General features: G+C 41.5%; 1 protein-coding gene across 1 annotated transcript; it reads right to left on the bottom strand.

Moving 5' to 3' along the window:
- Positions 1-1,478: 1,478 nt before the first annotated feature.
- Positions 1,479-22,265, bottom strand: pnp4b (purine nucleoside phosphorylase 4b). Its single transcript, XM_035746096.2, has 7 exons — positions 22,105-22,265; positions 18,677-18,849; positions 12,454-12,557; positions 6,012-6,187; positions 4,438-4,628; positions 2,936-3,015; positions 1,479-2,785 (listed from the first exon to the last, which is right to left on the bottom strand). Exons 1-7 carry the CDS (start codon positions 22,128-22,130, stop codon positions 2,639-2,641), a joined length of 897 nt encoding a protein of 298 aa, XP_035601989.1. The 5' UTR covers positions 22,131-22,265; the 3' UTR covers positions 1,479-2,638.
- Positions 22,266-25,764: the final 3,499 nt, after the last annotated feature.

Below are 25,764 nucleotides of genomic sequence, written 5' to 3'. Positions count from 1 at the left end.
CTGAGCCTGGTTCATATCTAGGTTGCTTCATTCTATTGAGCTTTTTTTTTTTAAACAATGTGCTACTGCTTTTCTAGGCCATTAATGATTTACAAAATACATTTGATCGATTGACATTCTAAAGAACAGCATGTGGTAGGTAGCATGTCCTGTTGAATATTTTGAGGAAATACTGCTTACAGTTTTTGTACATTACCAAACTCATTAAGCATCAATACAAGTCATCAAGGCAGGGCAATCAACACAGAGAAAGGAGAAAAACAGCCAAACATCGCCTCTCTCTCTCTCTGATAAACTGCCACATTAGCCTGTTAATAAATTCACTTCCCCTTGGATTTTAAGGTAATAGTTCTGGTGTAATTACAATAATTTGCTAATTATTAATGTTGGTGATTTTAATAATACTAGAGAACATTTGTATTCCTTGGTAATGACTAGAAGCCTAAGAGGAACCTGACACTATTTATTCTCATGAGAGGATGACAATCGAAAGGGAAGATTTAGATTGAAAGCGTTCTACCCCCAGCCTTGTTTCGGCTTGCCAGGTTAGCATGAATGATTTCTGTGGGGAGTTTATAACAGAGTCTAAATGAACAGGGTGTGAAAAGCCACTGATCTATGTTAATGATGTCTTAAGAGTGACAGGAGATTCATATTATGATTAGTTTACTAATAGTATATTAGCTACTTTATACACTCAGCTAAACAGGTCCCAGGACTAAACAAAGATAGTCAACCATACTGTTCCAATATTGTACAGTATTGCTTTGCACTTTAAATACTCAGAAATAAGGTGGCGATATGTATTTTAGTTTCCTCTCACGACAATGATTAGATCAATCAGATGTGTTAGTTCAGCCGTATTGTTCAGGCTCCGTATACACAAGGCCACCTGGCCATGTAATCTTATTTATTCTGATCAAAAAGGCTAAACTGATCCTAGATCACAATCCGACTCTGACACATTATGGATACGGGCCCTGGACTGACTGTAACAACAGAGGCCCTGCACGATCAGAATCAGCCACCCTGGTCTTGTCTATTGTATACAATGAGAGATGATTGTCTCTTCAAGCTGAACACTGTCTCAGGGAAGGGCTACTTTTCTTCTACTTTTCTTCTACCACTAACCAATGCACAAGGTCAGAATTCCTGAATATCCAATGTGATTATATTCACGTTTACTTTGAGTCGGACCCTGAGTAGATTGGTTTAACCTTGGTTTACCCCATTTTTACACACACCTGCACTACCTTTTAGTTATTTAGCAAACGCTCTTATTCAGAACAATTTATAGGAGCAATTAGGATTAATTGCCTTGCTCAAGGGCACGACGATAGATTTTCACCTATTCGAACCAGCAACCTTTCAGTTACTGGCCCAACGCTCTTAACCCCTAGTCTACCTGCCGCCTCAATATTCACACACACGCATGCACTGACGAACACACACAGACACAAATAAACACACTTAAAGTCTTTTTATGATCTATATCTACTGGATGTTTATTTATATATGTATCTATATATTTACAATGGGAAAACCTTATGAACACATCAGTGTTCTCCAAGCTTATCGCTACAGTGCAGAAGTTACCACTGCGCCATATTGGCTGAGGAGCCCAGTGTTTTCTTTATAGATGAATGCACTTCGATTTACTGTAAGGCAAGGCAGTGAACAGAGTATTTGCTTTGGCAAGATCCAAAGTTTTTCTGTACATTTTTTCTGTTGCTGTGTAAATTCTTACAAGAAACATTATTTCTACATGAGCTCTCACTGTTATTGCAGTCAAACTAACTCGTAACACTGTAATTGTTCAGCATGAAAATAGTTTTTTAATCAACTTTATGAAACAGACTTGTGTTGTCTGGTAAACACAGTGAAGCACATAAATAATAGTTTGATTCTCGTTCTAAACAGTGAGGGGATAACAAAGAAGAAAGCACTGTATAATTATATTAATACAGGACATGTTTTTTTCTGTCACTAGCTCTGAATAGCAGGAGGAATTTGAAGAGAAAAGCACCATCATCTGTACATTAGTTCAGTTGCATATTTATTTTCCCACTATTTACCATTAAATGCTATTTTCTGGTTGGAGGCTTTTCACATTTATTTTTGGGAGAAAAACATTTGGTGGAATTAATGTATAATCTCTGTTGCGCCCTGACCTTAGAGAGCCTTTGTGATTTGGGTGGGCATTCTAGTTTTTCTATTTCTTTGTTGGCCGGGTATGGTTCCCAATCAGAGGCAGCTGTATATCGTTGTCTCTGATTGGGGATCATGCTTAGGCAGCCTTGTTTCCCACCTTGTTTCCCACCTCGTTTATCTTTTGTTTTTTTGGTGTTCATCTAAATAAAGATGTACGCTTACCATGCTGCGCCTTGGTCCGATCCTTCAAACAACGGACGGAACAGAAGATCCCAACAACTGTCTTCTGTTATGTCCGTTTTATTAAACTGGAAAATGTACTAAATTCTTTCATCATGGGTGGTTGATTATTGTAAAGATTCACAGTGAATGATATGTACATGTTTGCACATGTCTGTGTACATTCCTGCGTGTTTGTGAGTGTCTGTGTGTGAGAGAGTGTGCTTCAACATTAGAGTATGTCTCTTTCTCCATCCCCCTTCCTCCTTCAGTTGACATTGATGCCCTCGTCCAGCTGGTCTGAGCGGGCAATAAGTGTGTTGAGCATCATCTGCACATGCTCCGCCCTCATCTTGCTGATCTCCAGGACCTCCTCATGGTTCACCTTCTCCTCACGGCTGTAGTCTAGGGAGACCTTCACAATGATAAGAATACATTAAGATGCTCCGGTACCATACTCAATAACTAGTCAACAGATGACAGAATAGATACGCTGAGCTGTTCAGAGTGTGTGCAGATAAGGTACATCAAATGATATACAGCAATAAGAGAAGTCAATCAATACCTTGTTGGTGATGAGTGAGAGACCGAAGACCCTCAGGCCACAGTGCTTGGCCACTGTTACCTCTGGGACCGTACTCATGCCTATGGGGAAGAGGAAAGGGGTTGGGGAGTGCAGACGGGGACGGGAGCGGAGGTTGGCAGGTTCATGAGGATGGAAAGCGAGAGGGGTGGGGTGGGGGGGGGGGGTGGCAAAATATCCAACAGGGTTTGTGGGTGGCACCGGGTCATGTTGTGTGTTTGTGTGTGTGTAGAGAGGTGGTTATACTATTCAGCATCATTAATAACCCCCTCCGTGTACTTCCCCCTGAACTTTGGTCCCGTTCCCTGAGATTAGGTCCCATTCCCTGAGATTAGGTCCCATTCCCTGAGATTAGGTCCCATTCCCTGAGATTAGGTCCCATTCCCTGAGATTAGGTCCCATTCCCTGAGATTAGGTCCCATTCCCTGAGATTAGGTCCCATTCCCTGAGATTAGGTCCCATTCCCTGAGATTAGGTCCCATTCCCTGAGATTAGGTCCCATTCCCTGAGATTAGGTCCCATTCCCATGTTAGTATTTAATGGGAACCCAGCCAGATCTCACATATCATTAAAACCATGCTAAAAACATGGATACAATTTACACAGGCACATACTGTACGAATGCAACGACAAAACAATGTTTACTGGCATAACCAAAAAGCATATGAATTAAAAATACTTATTAAGCCAAAGGTCTCACTCACTCAAACACAGCCTCCACTAAGCTGAAACTCAAGCATGGTAAAGAAAAAGACCACATAAAGAAATATGGATTGGCAGACCTGAATTGGACTCTCACATTAAATAATACACTCACAGGAGTAATAACTCAAAACGTCATCAAAACAAGGAACCAAAGCGGCTTTTGTCTGTCATTGCTTGGCTACAACAACAAGCTCTTAAGGTAACAAGTCGGCAAAATACATGTTCTTAGGGGGAGTGGATAATGAAAGATGTCATTCGTTAGTTCTGCCCACTGTACATTGTAACAGATATTGGTGTTGTATTTTGATCCCGGATCAAATCATCAGACCAATTAGCATCACAGCATGTAGCAGCCTGTTGGTCTATCTGTTGACCTAATCGCTAAGCTAATTAGCATGAGTCGGCTAACACCATCATTTATTAACGAGCCCAGCATGGGTGTTTTTACGAGGGAGGTCCAATTAGAGCAGTGTTAATGAACTAAAAAGGGGAAAAGGAGAGTGAGCAAGCCTCGTCTGTGTTTGTATCGTTGTTAAACCATGTTGTGGCTGGTGGTCACTTGGCTCTCTGACAAAACATCCCCTTCCTGAGTAGATGCTTGATCTTGATACAGCATTTTGAAACACAAGTTGTATTAAATATCTTGCTATTGTTCCTTTAAACTTAAATTGAACCATTTCCTAACATTAACTGTAATTTGTTGCTCAAATCATAGCCAATTCTGGTGATGAAAACCCGTTTGTGGTTGTAGCCCGTAGGCCTGTGTTGTCTCCACTCACCCACAGAGTCGCACCCCAAGACCTGCAACATGCGTGCCTCAGCGATGGTCTCGAAGTTGGGCCCGCTCACCATGCAGTACACCCCTTCCCGCACAAAGTTGGTATAGTCCAGCTCATGACTGATATCCAGAGCTAGCTTCCTCAGGTCCTTACTGTAGGCATCTGACATGCAGGGGAACCGGATCCCAAACCTGGAGCAGAGCACAGACAATCACTACTGGCTTATCGATGGGACATATGGAGCAAATACTATTGCAATGTATCTCTCCTAATCTACCAATAATCTTCTACTATTAATAATATGAATAATACTGTAATATAATACAGTATTATGATAGTATACAGGCAACTGCCAACATAAAGGCAAAACCAACATAAAGTGTCTTAATAGGGTTTTGGGCCACCACGAGCCAGAACAGCTTAAATGCACCTTGGCATAGATTCTAAGTGTCTGGAACTCTATTGGAGGGACGCGACACCATTCTACCACGAGAAATTTCACCATTTGGTGTTTTGTTGATTGTGGTGGAAAACGCTGTCTCAGGCACCACTCCAGAATCTCCCATAAGTTTTCAATTGGGTTGAGATCTGGTGACTGAGACCGCCATTACATCGTTTTCATGCTCATCAAGCCATTTTGTGCCCGGTGGATGGGGTCTTTGTCATCCTATTGGAGCAGAGCCAAGCTAGCCAAAATAATAGCCTGCCCAGCATTTTTATACATGACCCTAAGCATGATGGGATGTTAATTGCCTAATTAACTCAGGAACCACACCTGGGTGGAAGCACCTGCTTTCAATATATTTTGTATTCCTCATTTGCTCAAGTGTTTCCATTATTTTGGCAGTTACCTGTAGCTCTCTGAGCACTTACATTAAATATACAGTTTATTTGTCATCAATCTACAACCTCCTAGCTGTAAAGGAAAGATATGAATTACAGGTTCCATGCAACCTAGTGAGCTAGATAGATTACTTGAAGAGTATGTATTTCTTCCCCTCTCCCTCCCCGTGCTTCCTCTCTCCGGGATCATTTCAGTTCTCTCACTGCAACTCTCTCTCTTTCCATCTCTCCTCCCACCGTTGTGCTTCAGACTATACTACATTTTTCACTCTCTCTCCTTGACTCTCCCTCCATCACTTCCACTCTCCCCTACCCATTCCCCCCACCCCTCACTCTGTCCCTCTTCCCTGCCTCTCTCCATCTCTCTGCCTGTATCGTTCATCATTGTAGCTGCACAGTGAGTGATGTGCCCTCCCACACCCCTCTCCCTCTCTCCTTATCCCCCCTCTCTACCACTGTCTCCCCTTTCTTCCCTCAATCTTTCTGTCTCCCTGTCTCTGGTTGTACCGTTCGTCATTGGGGCTGCACAGAGGGTGCTGTGCCCTCCCACAAACCTCTCCCTCTCTCCTTACCTCCCCTCTCTACCCCTATCTTTCTGTCTCGCTGTCTCTGGTTGTACCGTTCGTCATTGGGGCTGCACAGAGGGTGCTGTGCCCTCCCACAAACCTCTCCCTCTCTCCTTACCTCCCCTCTCTACCCCTATCTTTCTGTCTCGCTGTCTCTGGTTGTACCGTTCGTCATTGGGGCCGCACAGAGGGTGCTGGCCGGCGAAGCCTGGCAGGTTAATGTGGTCCTTAATGAGCATGATGTCGCCCACTTTGAAGTCCGGACACAGGCCCCCTGAGGCGTTAGTCACAATGAGGGTCTCCACGCCCAACAGCTTGAAGATCCGCACCGGGAATGTGACCTGGGGGAGAAGAGGAGGGGGATGGAGAGGAGAGAAATATAGGTGGGGAGAGAGTCAGAGAGAGAAAACAAGAGAATTATATGAGTATAGAGGAGGAGAGGAGAAAGGAGTGGACGAGTGAAGAGGAAAAGGGAGTTGGAGAGAATGGGAGGGAGGGAGAGATAAATATAGAAGAGAGGAAACGACGTGAGAGGCGAAGAGAATGCTACCAATACTTTGTTGTACCATTAAGGGGAAGATGAGAAATGAGACATAAAATGTATTATTCTCTCTCTTGGACCATTCTTGGTTATCTCCAGCACCACATACACAAGATGTGCATACAATCTGCTAGAAGCATGCAGCCATGACTTGTAACTCTGTCACACATACACTTCTCTTGATATAGAAATACCCAATAGGATACAGATGTAGGATCTTAATTTGATCACCCTGTTGCAGGAGAACTTTCCTGAAATGTAAAACTTGTAGTGTATTTGAGTGCAGCAATAAACATATGTTCATTTAAGTTTATTCAACAGAGTGCTGTCCAATTTTTGCTCTTTGCATTAATTATAATCCGCATAAGAATTCACATTTCCTGTTTGCTGCAGCATTATTTTCCTGCTGTAGAAAACTGACTCAAATTAAGATCCTACATTTGTAAGTCAGACCACTGACAGACACATACACACGGCACCACTAGTGCAACATCCATAAACATGGTTTGCGTGTGTGGGCGCGTGTGTGAGGTGTACAGTGACTCATGAAAATGCACATTTCTGTCAGTTTGCAAGCTAGGATTGGCAATTGGTGAATATATTTCAATGCCAGATCACCTTTCTAGCCTCCCTCCCTCCTTTCCTCCATGTCATTCCTTGCCTCACCTGCATGTATATTTGTGTGTGGCATAGGAGAAGTGATTTTTTAAAATGTGTATACATGTTTATGCATGCTTATCTTAATTAAACATGCATGCCAATAAGACTCATCATGCTCCAATAACAGCCACTATACAATACAGAACTAGCACCAAGGCTAACTCCAGCTGCATGCTAGCAGTTTGTATGAAAGGCACCACTCACAGAGGGAGAGGAGATCAGGGAGGGCTAACGAAGCAAGCCAGCTAATTAACCTTGCCATGCATCTCCTACCGACACACTGAGATGAGAGAGATAACAGCTCACACCCTGATTGCAAATCAGGGGGAGGGAGGGAGAGAGAGAGCGCTTGTGTGAGTGCGATTCAACAAAGCCAAAACCATATTGCTTTTCTGCTATGTACCAGGCACTTGATGTCAAAACCCATGGAACAAAGTGTATCATAAAATAAAGTGTATGAAAAGGGAGATATAAAATTGGTAACAAACTAGTAGCATCACTACGCCTTCCAGATATTTACTGAGTTCTCACTGCAACACCTCTGTATTTGTTTTGTCTTGACGTAAACTCTTGTGAGAGTGGTGCGATGTTGGTGTCGGAGGTGTCAGATACAATGACTCATGGATGTGTCCCTGGGCTGATGGAGTGTATGGACACCCTGGTGTCCCTGTCACACATACTGGATTGCTGTCCGATAATGTTGGGAAAGAAAGTGAGCAGAACAGGGAAGACACGGAGATGAGAGTAGAGACATGGAGATGAGAGTAGAGACATGGAGATGAGAGTAGAGACATGGAGATGAGAGTAGAGACACGGAGATGAGAGTAGAGACATGGAGATGAGAGTAGAGACATGGAGATGAGAGTAGAGACATGGAGATGAGAGTAGAGACATGGAGATGAGAGTAGAGACACGGAGATGAGAGTAGAGACACGGAGATGAGAGTAGAGACACATGGAGATGAGAGTAGAGACACGGAGATGAGAGTAGAGACACGGAGATGAGAGTAGAGACATGGAGATGAGAGTAGAGACATGGAGATGAGAGTAGAGACATGGAGATGAGAGTAGAGACATGGAGATGAGAGTAGAGACATGGAGATGAGAGTAGAGACATGGAGATGAGAGTAGAGACACGGAGATGAGAGTAGAGACACGGAGATGAGAGTAGAGACACGGAGATGAGAGTAGAGACACGGAGATGAGAGTAGAGACACGGAGATGAGAGTAGAGACACGGAGATGAGAGTAGAGACATGGAGATGAGAGTAGAGACATGGAGATGAGAGTAGAGACATGGAGATGAGAGTAGAGACACGGAGATGAGAGTAGAGACACGGAGATGATGGAGATAGAGACATGGAGATGAGAGTAGAGACATGGAGATGAGAGTAGAGACACGGAGATGAGAGTAGAGACATGGAGATGAGATGAGAGATAGAGACACGGAGATAGAGACATGGAGATGAGAGTAGAGTAGAGACACGGAGATGAGAGTAGAGACACGGAGATGAGAGTAGAGACACGGAGATGAGAGTAGAGACACGGAGATGAGAGTAGAGACACGGAGGAGATGAGAGTAGAGACACGGAGATGAGAGTAGAGACACGGAGATGAGAGTAGAGACACGGAGATGAGAGTAGAGACACGGAGATGAGAGTAGAGACATGGAGATGAGAGTAGAGACATGGAGATGAGAGTAGAGATTGTGTGGTGGTAGTGGTGGGGGAAAGATAAATTAAGAAAGAGAGAGAGAGAAAAGAAGGGAGAGAATGAGAGAAAGACAAAGAGAGTGGGCAGATGGCAGGCTGAAACCACAGCTGTATCGGTTGCATGTGCTGGGGTAAATTTAGCAGAAATCGTTTTGTCGCCTTGTCTGGTGTGCTGAGCCATAGGAAAGAGGTCCAACATCCACTGTAATCACACCTGTTCTTCTCTAACACCTTACACGTTTTGCTGCATGTTCAGTCAGCCCTCAAGATAGGAAACTTCATATAAATTATTCATTTATTATATCTGTGTCGATATTGTACATGAGTTTGTATTAAGTAGGGTAGCCTAGTGGTTAGAGCATTGGACTAGTAACCGAAAGGTTGCAAGTTCAAATCCCTGAGCTGACAAGGTACAAATCTGTCGTTCTGCCCCTGAACAGGCAGTTAACACACTGTTCCTAGGCCGTCATTGAAAATAAGAATTTGTTCTTAACTGAGTTAAATAAAGATTAAATAAATAAATGTGTTTCAAGAGAAAATAGCTGATTGACTGAAAAAAGCATCTCATCAACTATGTTATTATTTTCTAGTTAACTCTGCAACTATTTACTTTTTTCACAACTGCAACCAGCTTGACAACAAATACATATCGACATAATAAAATAAATTAAAGTTTGTAAAAACATTTGAAATGATATTTCATGCTAAAACCCTCTTATAGCAACTTACAGTAATACATTTTCATACTGATCCCCCATGGGAATCGAACCCACAACCCATGCTTTACCAACTGAGCCACACACATAATGTTTTACAGATTTGTCATTCAATTGTTTTTCAATTGTAAAATCATATTATGTGACAAGGCCAGACCAGAGATTGTTAGACACCTGTAAAATCTGAAGTACCCAAACATGCCACTAGATATCTTGTGACAGATTACATCAAATCCTTAAAAGAGACCAAATTCTGGTCGTTTAATGGTAAACTTCAAAAGTTTCCAGTAATATCCCGTCCCTTTGCAACCCTAACGGTGACAGTGCTCACCTATGGGCTGCATCTCAAGAGTGTAAAGTTACTTCCTCTCCTTTGGGTCCTATCCCACATCTACTCTGATCTGAACAGAATTGACAGGTGAAAACAATATTGTGGAGGTCAGAATTGAGAAACAGCCCATAGGAGATAAGACATTGATCTAGAGGGCAGCATTTGGTCTGTTGTTCTCTGTGTCTCCCTATAAACTGTCACCAAAGCCTCTTGCGGTGTAAGATGCTAAAGCTTACCACTCTAAATGCATCTGCCCAATGGGAAGGCTGCACCTTCTCCTCCCTCCTAAGCCCTCCTCTCCCCCCTCCTCAATTCTCTGCAGATGACGTGTTTACTGCCAACCATTTTGAAAAGAAGGTCGATATCATCCGATCCTCGTTTGCTGTCAAAGACACCTGGTTCTGCTCAAATGCCCTACCCGGTTCTGACCTCTTTATCCCCTCTCTCTCAGATGAAATTACACATCTTTGGACTGGTCAGAATCAAAGGACCTGAGACCCTATCCCCTGCTCTTCTCCAGACCATTTCCGGAGACCTTCTTGATTACCTCACCTCGCTCATCAACTCATCCCTGACCGCTGGCTACGTCCGTTCCGTCTTCAGAGAGGTTGACTATAATACATGAGAGTTGCACCCCTTCTGAAAAAACCTGCCACTCGATCCCTCCGATGTCAACAACTACAGACAAGTATCCCTTCTTTCTTTTCTCTCCAAAACTCTTGAACGTGCTGTCTGGCCAGCTCTCCCGCTATCTCTCTCAGAATGACCTTCTTGATCCAAATCAGTCAGGTTTCAAGACTAGTCATTCAACTGAGACTGCTATTGATCACGGAGGCGCTGCACTGGTAAAGCAAAAACTCTCTCCTCTGCTCTCATCCTTCTAGACCTATCGGCTGCCTTCGATACTGTGAACCATCAGATCCTCCTCTCCACCCTCTCCGAGTTGGGCTCTCCGTACGCGGCCCACGCTTCAACATTGCGCCCTACCTGACAGGTCGAGAAAATGGCTACCATGGCGAGAATTGTCTCCTCACCAACGCTCTCACCACTGGTGTCCCCCAGGGCTCTGTTTAGGCCCTCTCCTATTCTCGCTCTTCCTCTTTGGTTAAGGAATGCCCAGCCTTGTCCATGATCTCGCCATCACGGTTGACAACTCCATTGTGTCCTCCTCCCAGAGCGCTAAGAACCTTGGCGTGATCCTGGACAACAGTCGTTCTCAACTAACATCAAGGCGGTGGCCCGTTTAGGTTCATGCTTACAACATGCCGTACGACCCTGCCTCACAACAGAAAGGGAAGGTCCTAATCCAGGCACTTGTCATCTCCCTCTGGATTGAGTCAATCACCACCTTCCGGAGACATACCTCTTTAAGGAATACCTAGATAGGATAAAGTAATCCTTCTCAGCTAGGAAAAAGATTTAGATGACTATTGTAAAGTGGCTGTTCCACTGGATGTCATAAGGTGAATGCACCAATTTGTAAGTCGCAAATGATAAGAGCCTAAAAAATGACTTACATGTAATAAATGTAAGATGCTTCTGTATGTCCAATGGGAGGCTGCAACCTAAGCCCTCCTTGTGGTCACAAATGAGAACATGATGACGTGTTTACTGCCTAGCACCTGGGAGGTAGAAACCCCTCCCCCCACATGACTGTAAGCTTTGCTTCGATATCTCCTCATAATTACACATCATAGACTGTCTCATCTGTTCCACTCAACATTTGGCCCAATATCCTTACAAGCTGTTTGAGAAAATGGCTTCATTTCATTGACATTTTGTTCAAATTCACACCAAATGACCCAACAATGACCTCATTGCTGCCAGGGACATTTTTAAGAAACAGGGCCCAGATCAGTGGTGACCCTGTCCTAAACTTTGTTTGTTAAAATATACAGCCTTGTGCAGAGTCAGCAGTTCCCAGGCTGGTTTCAGCAATCGTCTTCCTGCCTCCCATTTTCCTGATTGTGACAGATAAAGTTAATGGGCCAAGGCCGGAGATGCCAGCCCCTCTCTGTTATACAAATAGGAGGAGTTCTCCTTCAGTTAACATGACCTTGTTGAGCCACAATGGAGAGTTTTTCGCATAGCGTTCCAAAGGAAAGGACCCATTTTGTTTCACTCTTTTCCTTCTTTATGATGGCTAATATAAGCACACACTGGTGATGAATATTTCAAAACATCCGGTGTCGCCGTAGTGGGAATGTGTAAGGGTTATAGATGAGCAGGGACTGGGTTGAATCCATGGAGGCTAGGAATATTGATGGTTAAAATAGTCTGATGTGATGTTTCCCTGATCTCAAAGGGCAGAGCAGCAAGGCAAAAGAGTAGAAAGACTAATAGTGTAGAGCAAATGTCTTAATGTTGGATGTTTAAAATATGGCCTATACCAAAATAATATAGATATAGTCTTCGTCATGGTACTGGGAGTCTCTAAATGTATGGGGTCCTTCGTTGCTCAGTTTGTAGCTCAGTTGATAAAGCATGAATGTTGTAATGTCAAGGTAGTGGGTTTGATTCCTGGGACCACCCATACATGTCAAATGTACCCCTCCCCCCACATGACTGTAAGTCACTTTGAATCGAAGCATCTACTAAATGGCATATATTATTTTCTGTTCATCGGTCATATACTGTATTTGGACTTACCTTACAGAGTGAATAGCCCTCGTAGAGATGGAATCTGCCTTGCATGAAGACGCAGGATTTGCCTTTCAGAATACCAAACACCAGACACCCCTCATGACCCGGGACTGTGAAGGACACAAGCATATTCTGTCATGGACGGTTAGTGATACAGCATGTCTCATGTAGGGTTAGAAAATAAAAACAGTGAATTTATGTTTTATTCATGTTTAATTTCACAGAAGTTGTCCGATTTGTGTTGTTCATACTCCAAGCATGAGAGAGTCCTATAGAAATAAAATACTACTGCTGTAATGAAAAACTCTCTGCATGTACATACAGTTAAAGTCAAAAGTTTACATACACCTTATCCAAATACATTTAAACTCAGTTTTCACAATTCCTGACATTTTAATCCTAGTGAAAATACCCATGTCTTAGGTCAGTTAGGGTCACCACTTTATTTTAAGAATGTGAAATGTTAAAATAATAGTAAATAGAATGATTTATTTCAGCTTTTATTCTTTCATCACATTCCCAGTGGGTCAGAAGTTAACATACACTCAATTCGTATTTGGTAGCATTGCCTTTAAATTGGGTCAAACGTTTCAGGTAGCCTTCCACAAGCTTCCCACAATAAGTTGGGTGAATTTTGGCCTATTCCTCCTGACAGACCTGGTGTAACTGAGTCATGTTTGTAGGCCTCCTTGCTCGCACACACTTTTTCAGTTCTGCCCACAAATGTTCTATAGGATTGAGATCAGGGCTTTGTGATGGCCATTCCAATACCTTGACTTTGTTGTCCTTAAGCGAATTTGCCACAACTTTGGAAGTATGCTTGTGGTCATTGTTTGTTTGGAAGACCCATTTGCGACCAAGCTTTAACTTTCTGACTGATATCTTGAGATGCTGCTTCAATATACCCACATCATTTTCCTTCTCATGATGGCATCTATTTTGTGAAGTGCACCAGTCCCTCCTACAGCAAAGCACCCCCACAACATGATGCTGCCACCCCCATGCTTCATGGTCGGAATGGGGTTCTTGCAAGACTCCCCCTTTTTCCTCCAAAAATAATGATGTTCATTATGGCCAAACAGTTCTATTTTTGTTTCATCAGACCAGAGGACATTTCTCCAAAAAGTATGATCTTTGTCCCCATGTGCAGTTGCAAACCGTAGTCTGGCTTTTTTATGGTGGTTTTGGAGCAGCGGCTTCTTCCTTGCTGAGTGGCCTTTCAGGTTATGTCGATATAGGACTCATTTTACTGTGTATATAGATACTTTTGTACCTGTTTCTTCCAGCATCTTGACAAGGTCCTTTGCTGTTGTTCTGGGATTGATTTCCACTTTTCGCACCAAAGTGCGTTAATTTCTAGGAGACAGAACGCGTCTCCTTCCTGAGCGGTATGACGGTTGCGTGGTCCCATGGTGTTTATACTTGTGTACTATTGTTTGTACAGATGAACGTGGTACCTTCAGGCATTTGGAAATTGCTCCCAAGGATGAACCAGACTTGTGGAGGTCCACAATTGTCTTTCTGAGATCTTGGCTGATTTCTTTTGATTTTCCAATGATGTCAAGCAAAGAGGCACTGAGTTTGAAGGTAGGCATTGAAATACATCCACAGGTACACCTCCAATTGTGAAACTAAAAATGATGTCAATTAGCCTATCAGAAGTTTCTAAAGCCTTGACAGAAATTTCTGGAATTGTCCAAGCTGTTTAAAGGCACAGTCAACATAGTGTTCTGACCCAATGGAATTGTGATACAGTGAATTATAAGTGAAATAACCTGTCTGTAAACAATTGTTGGACAAATTACTTGTGTCATGCACAAAGTAGATATCCTATCCGACTTGCCAAAGCTATAATTTGTTAACAGGAAATTTATGGAGTGGTTGAAAAATGAGTTTTAATGACTCCAACCCAAGTGTATGTAAACTTCTGACTTCAACTGTACATACAATGGGACCTACAGTTGAAGTCGGAAGGTTACATACACTTAGGTTGTAGTCATTAAAACTCGTTTTTCAACCACACCACAAATTTCTTGTCAACAAATTATAGGTTTGGCAAGTCCACATAATCCACCCAATTTATTGTGGGAAGCTTGTTGAAGGCTAACCAAAACGTTTGACCCAAGTTAAACAATGTAAAGGCAATGCTACCAAATACTAATTGAGTGTATGTAAACTTCTGCTCTAATTATGTTGGTAATCAGTTTAAAAAATAAATATGGCACCTCGGGTTTTGCTATATATGGCCATTATACCACGCCTAAGGGCTGTATCCAGGCACTCTGCAATGCGTTGTGCTTAAGAACAGCCCTTACCCGTGGTATATTGGCCATATATCACACCCCCCCATGCCTTATTGGTTAAAAATACCACGGCTTTCAGACAATCAGCATCCATGGCTCAAACCACCCGGTTTATAATCTGACATAGACTATATAAAGTGCATTCGCAAAGAATTCAGACCCCTTGACTTTTTCAAGATTTTGTTACGTTACAGCCTTATTCTAAAATTGATTCAATTGTTTTTTCCTCCTCATCACTCAACACACAATACCCCATAATAACAAATCCAAAACAGATTTAGACATTTTTGCAAATGTACTACAAATAAAACTTAAATATTACATTTACATAAGTAGTCAGACTCTTCACTCAGTACTTTGTTGACGCACTCTTGGCAGCAATTACAGCCTCAAGTCTTCTTGCGTATGACGCTACAAGCTTGGCACATCTATATTTGGGGAGTTTCTCACATTCTTCTCTGCAGATCCTGTCAAGCTTGGATGGGGAGCGTCACTGCACAGCTATTTTCAGGTCTCTCCAGAGATGTTCTATCCGGTTCAAGTCCAGGTTCTGGCTGGGCCACTCAGAGACTTGTCCTGAAGCCACTCCTGCGTTGTCTTGGCTGTGTTCTTAGGGTCATTGTCCTGTTGGAAGGAGAACTTTCACCCCCAGTCTAAGGTCCTGAGCGCTCTGGAACAGGATCTCTCTGTACTTTGCACCATTCATCTTTCCCTCGATCCTGTCTCTCAGTCCCTGCCGCTGAAAAACATCCCTGCAGCATGATGCTGGCACCACTGTGCTTCACAGTAGGGATGGTGCCAGGTTTCCTCCAGAAATGACGCTTGTCCTTCTGGAAGGTTCTCCCATTTCCACGGAGGAACTCTGGAGCTCTGTCAGCGTGACCATCGGGTTCTTGGTCACCTCCCTAACCAAGGCCCTTCTCCCCCGATTGCTCAGTTTGGCCAGGCAGCCAGCTCTAGGAAGAGTCTTGATGAAGGCCACTGTGTTCTTGGGGACCTTCAATGTTGCAAACATTTTTTGGTACCCTTCCCCAGATCTGTGCCTCGACACAATCCTGCCTCTGAGCTCTACGGGCAATTCCTTCAACCTCATGGCTTGGTTTTTGCTCTGACATGCACTGTCAACTGTGGGACCTTAAGACAGGTGTGAGCCTTTCCAAATCATGTCCAATCAATTGAATTTACCACAGGTCGACTCCAATCAAGTTGTAGAAACATCTCAAGGATGATCAATGGAAATAGGATGCACAGGAGCTCAATTTCAAATCTCATAGCAAAGGGTCTGAGTACTTATGTAAATAAGGTATCTGTTTTTTTTATTATTATTATTATTTTTTTAATACATTTGCAAAAATGTCTAAAAAACAGTTTTTGCTTTGTCATTATGGGGAATTGTGTGCAGATTGATGAGGAAAACATTTTATTTAATTACATTTAGAATAAGGCCTTAATGTAAGAAAATGTGGAAAAAGTCAAGGGTTCTGAATACTTTCCGAATGCACTGTAGTACTCAGGACAGCATGCAGTGTTGGAACGGTATCTGTGCTATTGAAATAAAAGTGTTAGTCATCCGCTGTCAAATGTCAACTGTCATTGTCTGTTTAGTACCCTTCTTTATAGTGGGGATGATGGCTGAGACCTCAGCAGAGTTGTGTTCGGTGGTGTGGAGATGATGTTAATTTGACCCTGAGTTTTGTCAGAGGCAATTTGTTGAAAAGTGCTGCGTAATGAGATAGAACCTGAATGATTACAACACTGTTTAGAGAAGTGACTTTCTTCTCCTCCGTCAGAGGTTGACGGTTGGCAGAGGGAAGTTTAGGGGGGAGGATGGTGTCAGTTATTACTCTGTCCATTGAAGTTACTTCAGAATCCATTCCATTGCTGCATTAACTTGTTTTAATGAGCGTAACTGGATGTCACTTTATAAAGACTTGGTGTGAGTGACCAAGCAAATCATGTATTTCTAAGGATGCACTATCGTATTGGTTATCTATGGATGCACTATCGTATTGGTTATCTAAGGATGCACTATCGTATTGGTTTTCTAAGGATGCACTATCATATTGGTTATCTAAGGATGCACTATCGTATTGGTTATCTGAGGATGCGCTATCGTATTGGTTATCTGAGGATGCACTATCGTATTGGTGATCTAAGGATGCACTATCGTATTGGTTATCTAAGGATGCACTATCGTATTGGTTATCTAAGGATGCACTATCGTATTGGTGATCTAAGGATGCACTATATTGGTTATCTAAGGATGCACTATCGTATTGGTTATCTGAGGATCCACTATCGTATTGGTATCTGGTTATCTGAGGATGCACTACTATCTAAGGATGCACTATTGGTTATCTAAGGATGCACTATCGTATTGGTTATCTAAGGATGCACTATCGTATTGGTTATCTAAGGATGATCGTATTGGTGATCTAAGGATGAGGATGCACTATCTAAGGATGCACTATGGTGATCTAAGGATGCACTATCGTATTGGTTATCTGAGGATGCACTATCGTATTGGTGATCTAAGGATGCACTATCGTATTGGTGATCTAAGGATGCACTATCGTATTGGTTATCTGAGGATGCACTATCGTATTGGTTATCTAAGGATGCACTATCGTATTGGTGATCTAAGCCTTTATTGGATACTGCTATGTTGTGTGGATTTTATTCGATCTGGCCCTTTGGTTTTACAGGTTGTTGGATGGGCATTTTGTTTAGTTTTTGTTTGCTGTTACAGGTTCACAAATCATAGCACCTGTTCACAGGCAAACACCAATATTAGTATTGTCTGAAATCACACTCATTTAGAATGTCTGCCAATCATTATGCTCTCCATTTAATTTACCAAAAAACGAGAAGTCTAGTGAGGCACTGAACATCGATTAGTGTTTTCAATGACAAACTTAAATTAACTAGAATATAATTGGGAAGACTGCAACACAAACCAAACCAGAATTGAAGAAAACATTTTTTTTAAAGTCAGCTCTGTCTAATGAAGGCAACATTGTCAAATAATGTCATTTCTAGGCTTCTCATTTGTTTATTTATGATGCTATTGTTGTCCAAAAACACAACAAAAGCTGGTTACTAGAAAGGAGGCTATGGCTTTTCTGCAAAGACCCACCATACTCTAATAATAATAGGAAAGTGAACATTTGAGCGCTTATGCAGACATTTTACATTCACCTCCACATGATGAATATTTAAATATGTCCATGAGATCATAATAAGAATTCCATGTGGAAGATATTAGGGCCTATTTTTACTCCAGTTATAATATTTTATTCATGAGGAGTAGTTATTCATTCTTGGTTCATTTTCCCGCCAACTGGTTATGATTTGTTTTTCCATGCGACATTTTGACAAAGACACACAGAAATCACAAATGCATTTCAGCAAGTAAATAATGAACTACTTAGCTGCAATGGTGTGTCAATGGAATCATTGAGGGAAAATGTAAATTCCTCTGCTGTGCATAATTAAGAGCACTACACAGGTTCACCGGATGTTTGGGAGAATCAGTGAACAAGCTAATTGGGGTGAGGTGATGTTTACAGAGAGGTGTTGCCTATTATATTTGTCAAAGTGTGTGTGTGTGTGTGTGTGTGTGTGTGTGTATGTGTGTGTGGGGGGGTTGGTAGTATAGATTGACAGTTTATACCTAGCAAACCATTTGTGGTTACTTCTGAATTCCCAGAATGATAGTAGGTTTTGCCGGGACATTTTAACAACAGTCATAGGAAGTTTTCATGCTAACATTGGACGTAAACCAAATTAAGACTCCATAGGAACTTAATCTTAACATTGTAGGAACATTTACTGTTTGCTGGGTAGAGACCACAATATACTATCATTAGTCTCATATCAATATTATCATGACACATTATACATTCGTGACAGCGACTTCATCTCACCTGTGCTGACGGGGAAGTTGGGGATATCTGCGTAAGGGAAGATCTCTTTGTTGGTAACACCATCGGCGAGCAGGCCCAGGCCTGAGCCACACACCACTGCGATCTTAGGCCTGTGTCTCGTCCGGCTCAGAAGCCATTCTGTCGTCTGATTGTAGTCTTCAAAAGAGCAACAGCTAGGAGAGATGACACTCAGGTAATTATTTTTAAATAGACTGCCTGACTACACACCATGTAGAGCAGGGATCGGCAACAGGTGGCCCACGGGCCATGTGATTTTGGGGGGATTTAAATTTTTGGTCAAAAAAGACTGTAAAATCACCAGGAATTTAGCTAAAAAAGTGTTTAATTTTGGAAATCTGTTCCCAACCATTCCCACAAATAAAAAAAGAGACGTGATCGTGTCTCCATGGTTGCCTACCCCTGATGTAGAGACACATGCTTAATTCTAAATTAACCCCTTGTCCCTACCACTCAACATTTAATATGGATATGAAAGGATTTGGTATGAACAATATGGTAATAGTTCCACCATACCTTCTGATAGGCTATGTTTTTTCCCTCTTCTTAAACAAGTCCATAGGTGGTAGTGACAAGCTGTCAATTTTGAATTGGGCAGTTAACTGAATTAGGCAATGGAGTTAGGTATAGCTCAACTTCATAATTGGTTAGATAGAAATAAAACACACTTGCAATAGATAAAGAATATACTGACTGTATCCTTCTAGGAACAATATTGTTTATCATCAAAAATGATGCAAGGAAGACGAGATAACATATCTACTTAGATCTTTGTTTACAGTGCCTTCAGAAAGTATTCATACCCCTTGACTTAGTCCACATTTTGTTGTGTTACAGCCTGAATTCAAAATGTGTTCAATATATTTCTCACCCATCTGGAATAACACAATACCCCATCATGTTACGTTGGTATAAAGGGATTGGGAGACAGGCGCAGGAATGTGTAATAGGGGTTTTTATTTCCCAAATTACAGCGTTGTGTAAAGGCACGGGGACGAAGACCAAACAAACACATATACAATCACAGGGTAGAAACCCAAACAAAAGAGCGAGGAGTACCTCAAATAAATACACAATCGCACAATGATTATCACACGGGACGAGACCCATAATCATCTGTACAATATACGTGGCACAAAAGCCAAAACAACATAGCACAGGTACTCACACGAACCAACGGACATTGGAACAATAATCAACAGGACAATGGTGAACAAAGGACACACTTATACAGTTACTAATCAAATGGGAATAGGGACCAGGTGTGCGTAATGACAGTTCCGGGGGGATCCATGACACTTAATGACATAGTGAAAACATGTTTTAAGAAATGTTTGCACATTTATTGAAAATTACATACAGAAATATCTCATTTACAGAAGTATTCATACCCCTGAGTAAATACTTTATAGAAGCACATTTGGCAGCAATTACAGCTGTGAGTCTTTCTGGGTAAGTCTATAAGAGCTTTGAACACCTGGATTGTGCAACATCATTCTTTTCAAAATTAAAATTGGCAGTTGATCATTGCTAGACAACCATTTTCAGGTCTTGCCATAGATTTTTAAGTAGATTTAAGTCAAATCTGTAACTCGGCCACTCAGGAACATTCACTGTCTTCTTCATTAGTAACTCCAGTGTAGATTTGGCCTAGTTACAGATACAACTCCAGTGTAGATTAGGTTATTGTCCTGGTGAAAGATGAATTCATTTCCCATTGTCTGGTGGAAAGCAAACTGAACCAGGTTTCCCCTCTAGAATTATGCCTGTGCTTAGCTCCATTACGTTTCTTTTTTTTATCCTGAAAAACTCCCAGTCGTTAACGATTAAAAGCATACCCACAACATGTTGCAGCCACCACTATGCTTGAAAATATGGAGAATGATACTCAGTAATGTGTTGTATTGGATTTGCCTCAAACATAACACTTTGTATTCAGGACAAAAAGTGAATTGCTTTGCAATATTTTTTAATGTATTACTTTAGTGCCTTGTTGCAGACAGGATGCATGTTTTGGAATATTCTTATTGTCTACAGGCATTCTTCTTTTCCCTCTGTCAGTTAGGTTAGTATTGTGGAGTAACTACAATGTTGTTGATCCATCCTCAGTTTTCTCCTATCACAGGCATTAAACTCTGTAACTGTTTTAAAGTCACCATTAAGTCACCATAAAGCCTCATGGGGAAATCCCTGAGCGATTTCCGTCCTCTACGGAAGTATGCTTGTATCTGTGTATTGACTGGGTGTATTGATACACCATCCAAAGTGTAATTAATAACTTCACCATGCTCAAAGGGATTTTCAATGTCTGCTTTTTTTTATACAAATCTACCAATAGGTGACCTTCTTTGCGAGATATTGGAACACTTTCCTGGTCTTTGTGGTTGAATCTGTGTTTGAAATTCACTGCTTGACTGAGGGACCTTACAGATACATAATTGTATGTGTGGGGTACAGAGATGAGGTAGTCATTCAAAAATCTTAAACACTATTATTGCACACACAGAGTGAGTCCATGCAAATTATTATGTGACTTGTAAAGCAAATGTTTACTCCTGAACTTATTTCGGCCATAACAAAAGGGTTGTATACTTATTGGCTCAAGACATTTCAGCGTTTCATTTTTAATGAATTTGTAAAACTGTCTAAAAATACTATTCCACTTTGACATTATGGGGTTTTGTGTGTAGACCAGTGACACAAACTCTCAATATATAAATATAAAATTAGAAGTGCGCACCTCATTACAACGCAACACATCCGTATAAAGAACAGTTCCATTTGGCTTCATTGTGGTCAAACAGGAATAACTCCAACTAATAAATCCGCCGAGGCACAGGAGGAATAACTGAAATAAGTGAGGAGATCTCACTGCTCTTTTGAAATGGGGTGCCTGACCTGAGGAAACATATTCAAAGCAATTGTTCCACAGATTGTCAACCCCTGAGTGGTATTTTACATTACAATTACAATTCAAATCCAATTTAGCCTCTTGTATTCACTGAGTGCACAGTATGTGACCTGACTTGTAAGTTGTTCTGATATAGGCCCCCCTCTGAATGTATTAACAAATCAGTGTATTTATTGGAAAGCATGAATGAATACTATAATACCCTGCTAACCTGCAGTCTATGACTGTCTGTGCCTGTTTATTCCTCTCAGATTCACATTTTGAAATGTTCCTTAGTAAGTCCCTCTAAAAGTCTTTATGACTGCTAGTATGTTTGTTTTAAACAAACACATTAAATGTATGTAACAATTCCATTTTTGTTTCATCATTTATGGGAAACAAATCGAAATGTGTGTATTCACTGTCATCCCTGGATCAAAGTTGTGCTTATGCTAAACCAATCCATTTAACTGGAAATATTGTCTGATGTGTGAAATATGATGAAGAAAATAACATTTACCATTCTGTACTTCCTTTGGTATGCATGATCCACAAACAGGTCTGTCAGGTGCAGTCTGGTGGGGAGTTTAGAGTTCATCAAATCTGGCGACGATAGATAGAGTTAAGAGAGATCATGAGGGAGTGAGATAGTGCCACGCAACCTAGTGTGTGGAACCTTTTCATTGGTTGATTTTGAGGTGGGAAATAGTGTGGGGTATATTCTTTGGGATTCCTGGAGAAAAAAAAACGTGCCGAGCCACATCCTCGTGTGATGCAAAGGTCCGATGTGACAAGGGTACATGCAAATAATTACAGGGTTTACCAATGTTCTTTTTCCTATTTGAAGTCACGTTCATAGTGAAAGTGAATTCGTTTAACAAATCGGAAAGGACCTTACTACAATATTCACGAACAAATATTAAGTAAATATGTCTAACTTGTTTTATATCAGTTTAAGCAATATGACTAATGGGTTGTTTATTACAGCATAGGATTATTAATTGTTGTTATTTGTGAAATGGGGCAAAACCATATTCATTCAGGTGGCCAAGGGTGGATTGGTGGGGGCATCTCTGGTTAAATGTCTAGTGTCCGTCAGCATATGCCACTATCATCTTAGTCAGCTGTTGTCTGTGACCCTTGACCTTTCATTCTGCTACACCTCCACGTCTTCAGACACATCCGGCTCCCATCCACACATAGCATGGACTTTGAGTGGAGAGAGAGTGGTGCGCATTTAGCTCACAACCATTTTTTGACTAGATAGTGTTGATGCCCTGAGTTCAAGGTAACACCAGTCAATGAGTAACATGGGCTTACATAACACTCTTACATGAGGGATACTAAGGAAGTGTACACATCTACAGCATTCCAAGGTACAGACATTTTCAAAACGTTAAGATGTTTGATTATTGAGTAGAAGGGTATGGGTTCAGCAAAAACTTGTGTATAGTATTTAGCAAATCATTAGTTATAAAGAATGCTTAACAGCTAGTGGCAGGAGTAGGTATTGCAGGGGATTTATATCGATCAGGACGTATCATCTAGAGACATATAATTAGACAGTATTCCTTGCTGGGATATGAAAGGAGTACACTGACATGGTTATTACTGTCATTAACATACCTTTAATTATTGCTCCCTGTAAGTTGAGGTTGACTTTAGTACTGTGCCAGATGTGGTCTACGGAGGGGAATCCAGACAGCTGATTATCCTGATGAAAACCCAACAGATGCTGTGTGTGTGTGTGTGTGTGTGTGTGTGTGTGTGTGTGTGTGTGTGTGTGTGTGTGTGTGTGTGTGTGTGTGTGTGTGTGTGTGTGTGTGTGTGTGCGTGCGTGCGTGCGTGCGTGCGTGCGTGCGTGCGTGCGTGCGTGCGTGCGTGCGTGTGTGTGTGTGCGTGTGTGTGTGTGTGTGTGTGTGTGTGTGTGTGCATGCCGTGTTCGTTGTGCGTTGTGTATGATTTTGGATGAGCCGTGGGACAACCTAACTACTCTCAAGGACGATTGCCTTGTCCCAATGTGTTCTCTACCCAGCTCACTCTCTCTAAGCTTCTCTCTAAGCTTCTTCTCTCAAAAAGTTTTTGGGGGAGGACATTTGTTTCATCTTCACAGAATTTCATACTATGCTTTATTTTAATTAATGTTAGATGTGAAGAAATCTGACAAAATTATTTTTCTTCATCCCTGATCTCAGAAACGCAGAACAAAATCTTGTGTAATTGTGTCAGATGCCGCTTTCATAACTTGTGACGCAAAACCAAAGCACTGGAACTACTGTTGCTTATCCCATCCTTCCGACAACTGTTAAGATATTTTATTTGTATTTGACCTTTTTTTTAACTAGGCAAATCAGTTAAGAATATATTCTTATTTTCAATGACGGCCTAGGAATAGTGGCAGGTTAACTGCCTGTTCAGGGGCAGAACAACAGATTTTTACCTTGTCAGTTCAGGGATTTGATCTTGCAACCTTTCGGTTACTAGTCCAACACTCTAACCACTAGGCTACCTGCCACCCCATATAATTTATGTCATGTAGTCTGTCCACGAGAGATTGATTCTTCCCTAATTTGTTGAACTATGGAAAATTCTAGGCGAAAACCCTGGCATCTCGCCCAGTAAAATATTTAGTGCTCCTAATGATGATCAACCCAAGTTCTCAATTGAAGACTGTTAGGCTGCATTTACACATGCAGACCAATTCTGATCTTTTGCCCAATTATGGGCAAAATATCTGATATAATTGGTCAAAATACCAATTTGTGCAAAAATATAAATTGGTCTGCCTGAGTAAGGCTGCATTTACACAGGCAGCTCAATTCTGATCTTTTTATCACCAATTGATATTTTGACCTATCAGATCAGCTCTGAAAAATATCTGATGTGAAAAGATCTAATGTGACTGGTCAAAAGACCAAATAGTGGAAGAAAGATCAGAATTGGGTTGCCTGTGTAAACACAGCCTATAGACAGTTCCAGATGAAAGAGTATATCATGACAAGCAAAAACAAGAGGATTACATGATGGACGACCACAGATTCACGTCTTAGGCCATTGTGGACCGATAGGCTACGTTTCTCATTCAATTTGTATTATAACCTATTTACCACTACTGGTCAACTCAATTGTGATGGCTCATTCATATATCCTTATGTACATATTCTTTATCCCCTTACACTGTGTATAAGACAGTAGTTTTGGAATTGTTAGTTAGATTACTTGTTGGTTATCACTGCATTGTCGGAACTAGAAGCACAAGCATTTCGCTACACTCGCATTAACATCTGCTAACCATGTGTATGTGACAAATAAAATTTGATTTGATTTGATTGGCTTTGATTTGAATTGATTAGTTAAGAGTAGTATCCCCTTAATGGGCTATGAGTCGGTACAAGTTGGTACTGGTTACTGTGGTGGTAATACAGGGACATAATGTGTCATAAGCTCAGTCAGACTGGCAATAGGCTTAAACTAAAGCCTATGAAACATCACATTGTACTTGGCAGGACAATGTCCAATCCTGGAGTCACCTTGACCATAATGAATCTCTTTGTCTAGACAGGGTCATTCAACGGTATGTCTATGTGCACACAAACACACATACACACATAAGCAAGCATGCATACACACACAGATACACGCACACACATGCGCCCTAAGCAAATAGTTCTGCAGGCCGATTCACTGAACCTATCGGAGTTCAGAAAACATACTGTTACGTAAGAGTATTTTTGTGCTCCTAAACACAAATAAATATCAAATGCTTATGTACTGCTTATAAATGCTGTATGTATGGGTTATGAATGTGTTATGAAGTTGCTGACCCCTGCTCGGAAGGATAACTGTATCATATCCATTTGTTTTCGGGCATGGTTGTGTGCAGACAATGGGACCAGAGAGAATATATTTTTCTGTCTCCAGGCCTTGGCAGCTCATTTGCATCTGCATGTATTTGTCCTCTCCTGTGGGGAGAATCAGTGTGAGACAGGAGACCTTACGTAAGCAGCAAACAGACAAAAAATAGCTGTCCTGATCCTAGAGACACCTCCAAGGCTGGGTGGTTGGGGAGAGGTAGTGGGGTCTCAGGGATCTCCCCCTTAATGGGCGTCATTTTACCAAAACACACGTGGCATGCTTGGGGTCGACGAGATGGTGTCATGAATTTAAATTGTTCCACCTC

Source organism: Oncorhynchus keta, chromosome 31, assembly GCF_023373465.1.
Source record: "Oncorhynchus keta strain PuntledgeMale-10-30-2019 chromosome 31, Oket_V2, whole genome shotgun sequence".
NCBI lineage: Eukaryota > Metazoa > Chordata > Actinopteri > Salmoniformes > Salmonidae > Oncorhynchus > Oncorhynchus keta.
This window is presented reverse-complemented; position numbering and strand designations above follow the sequence as displayed.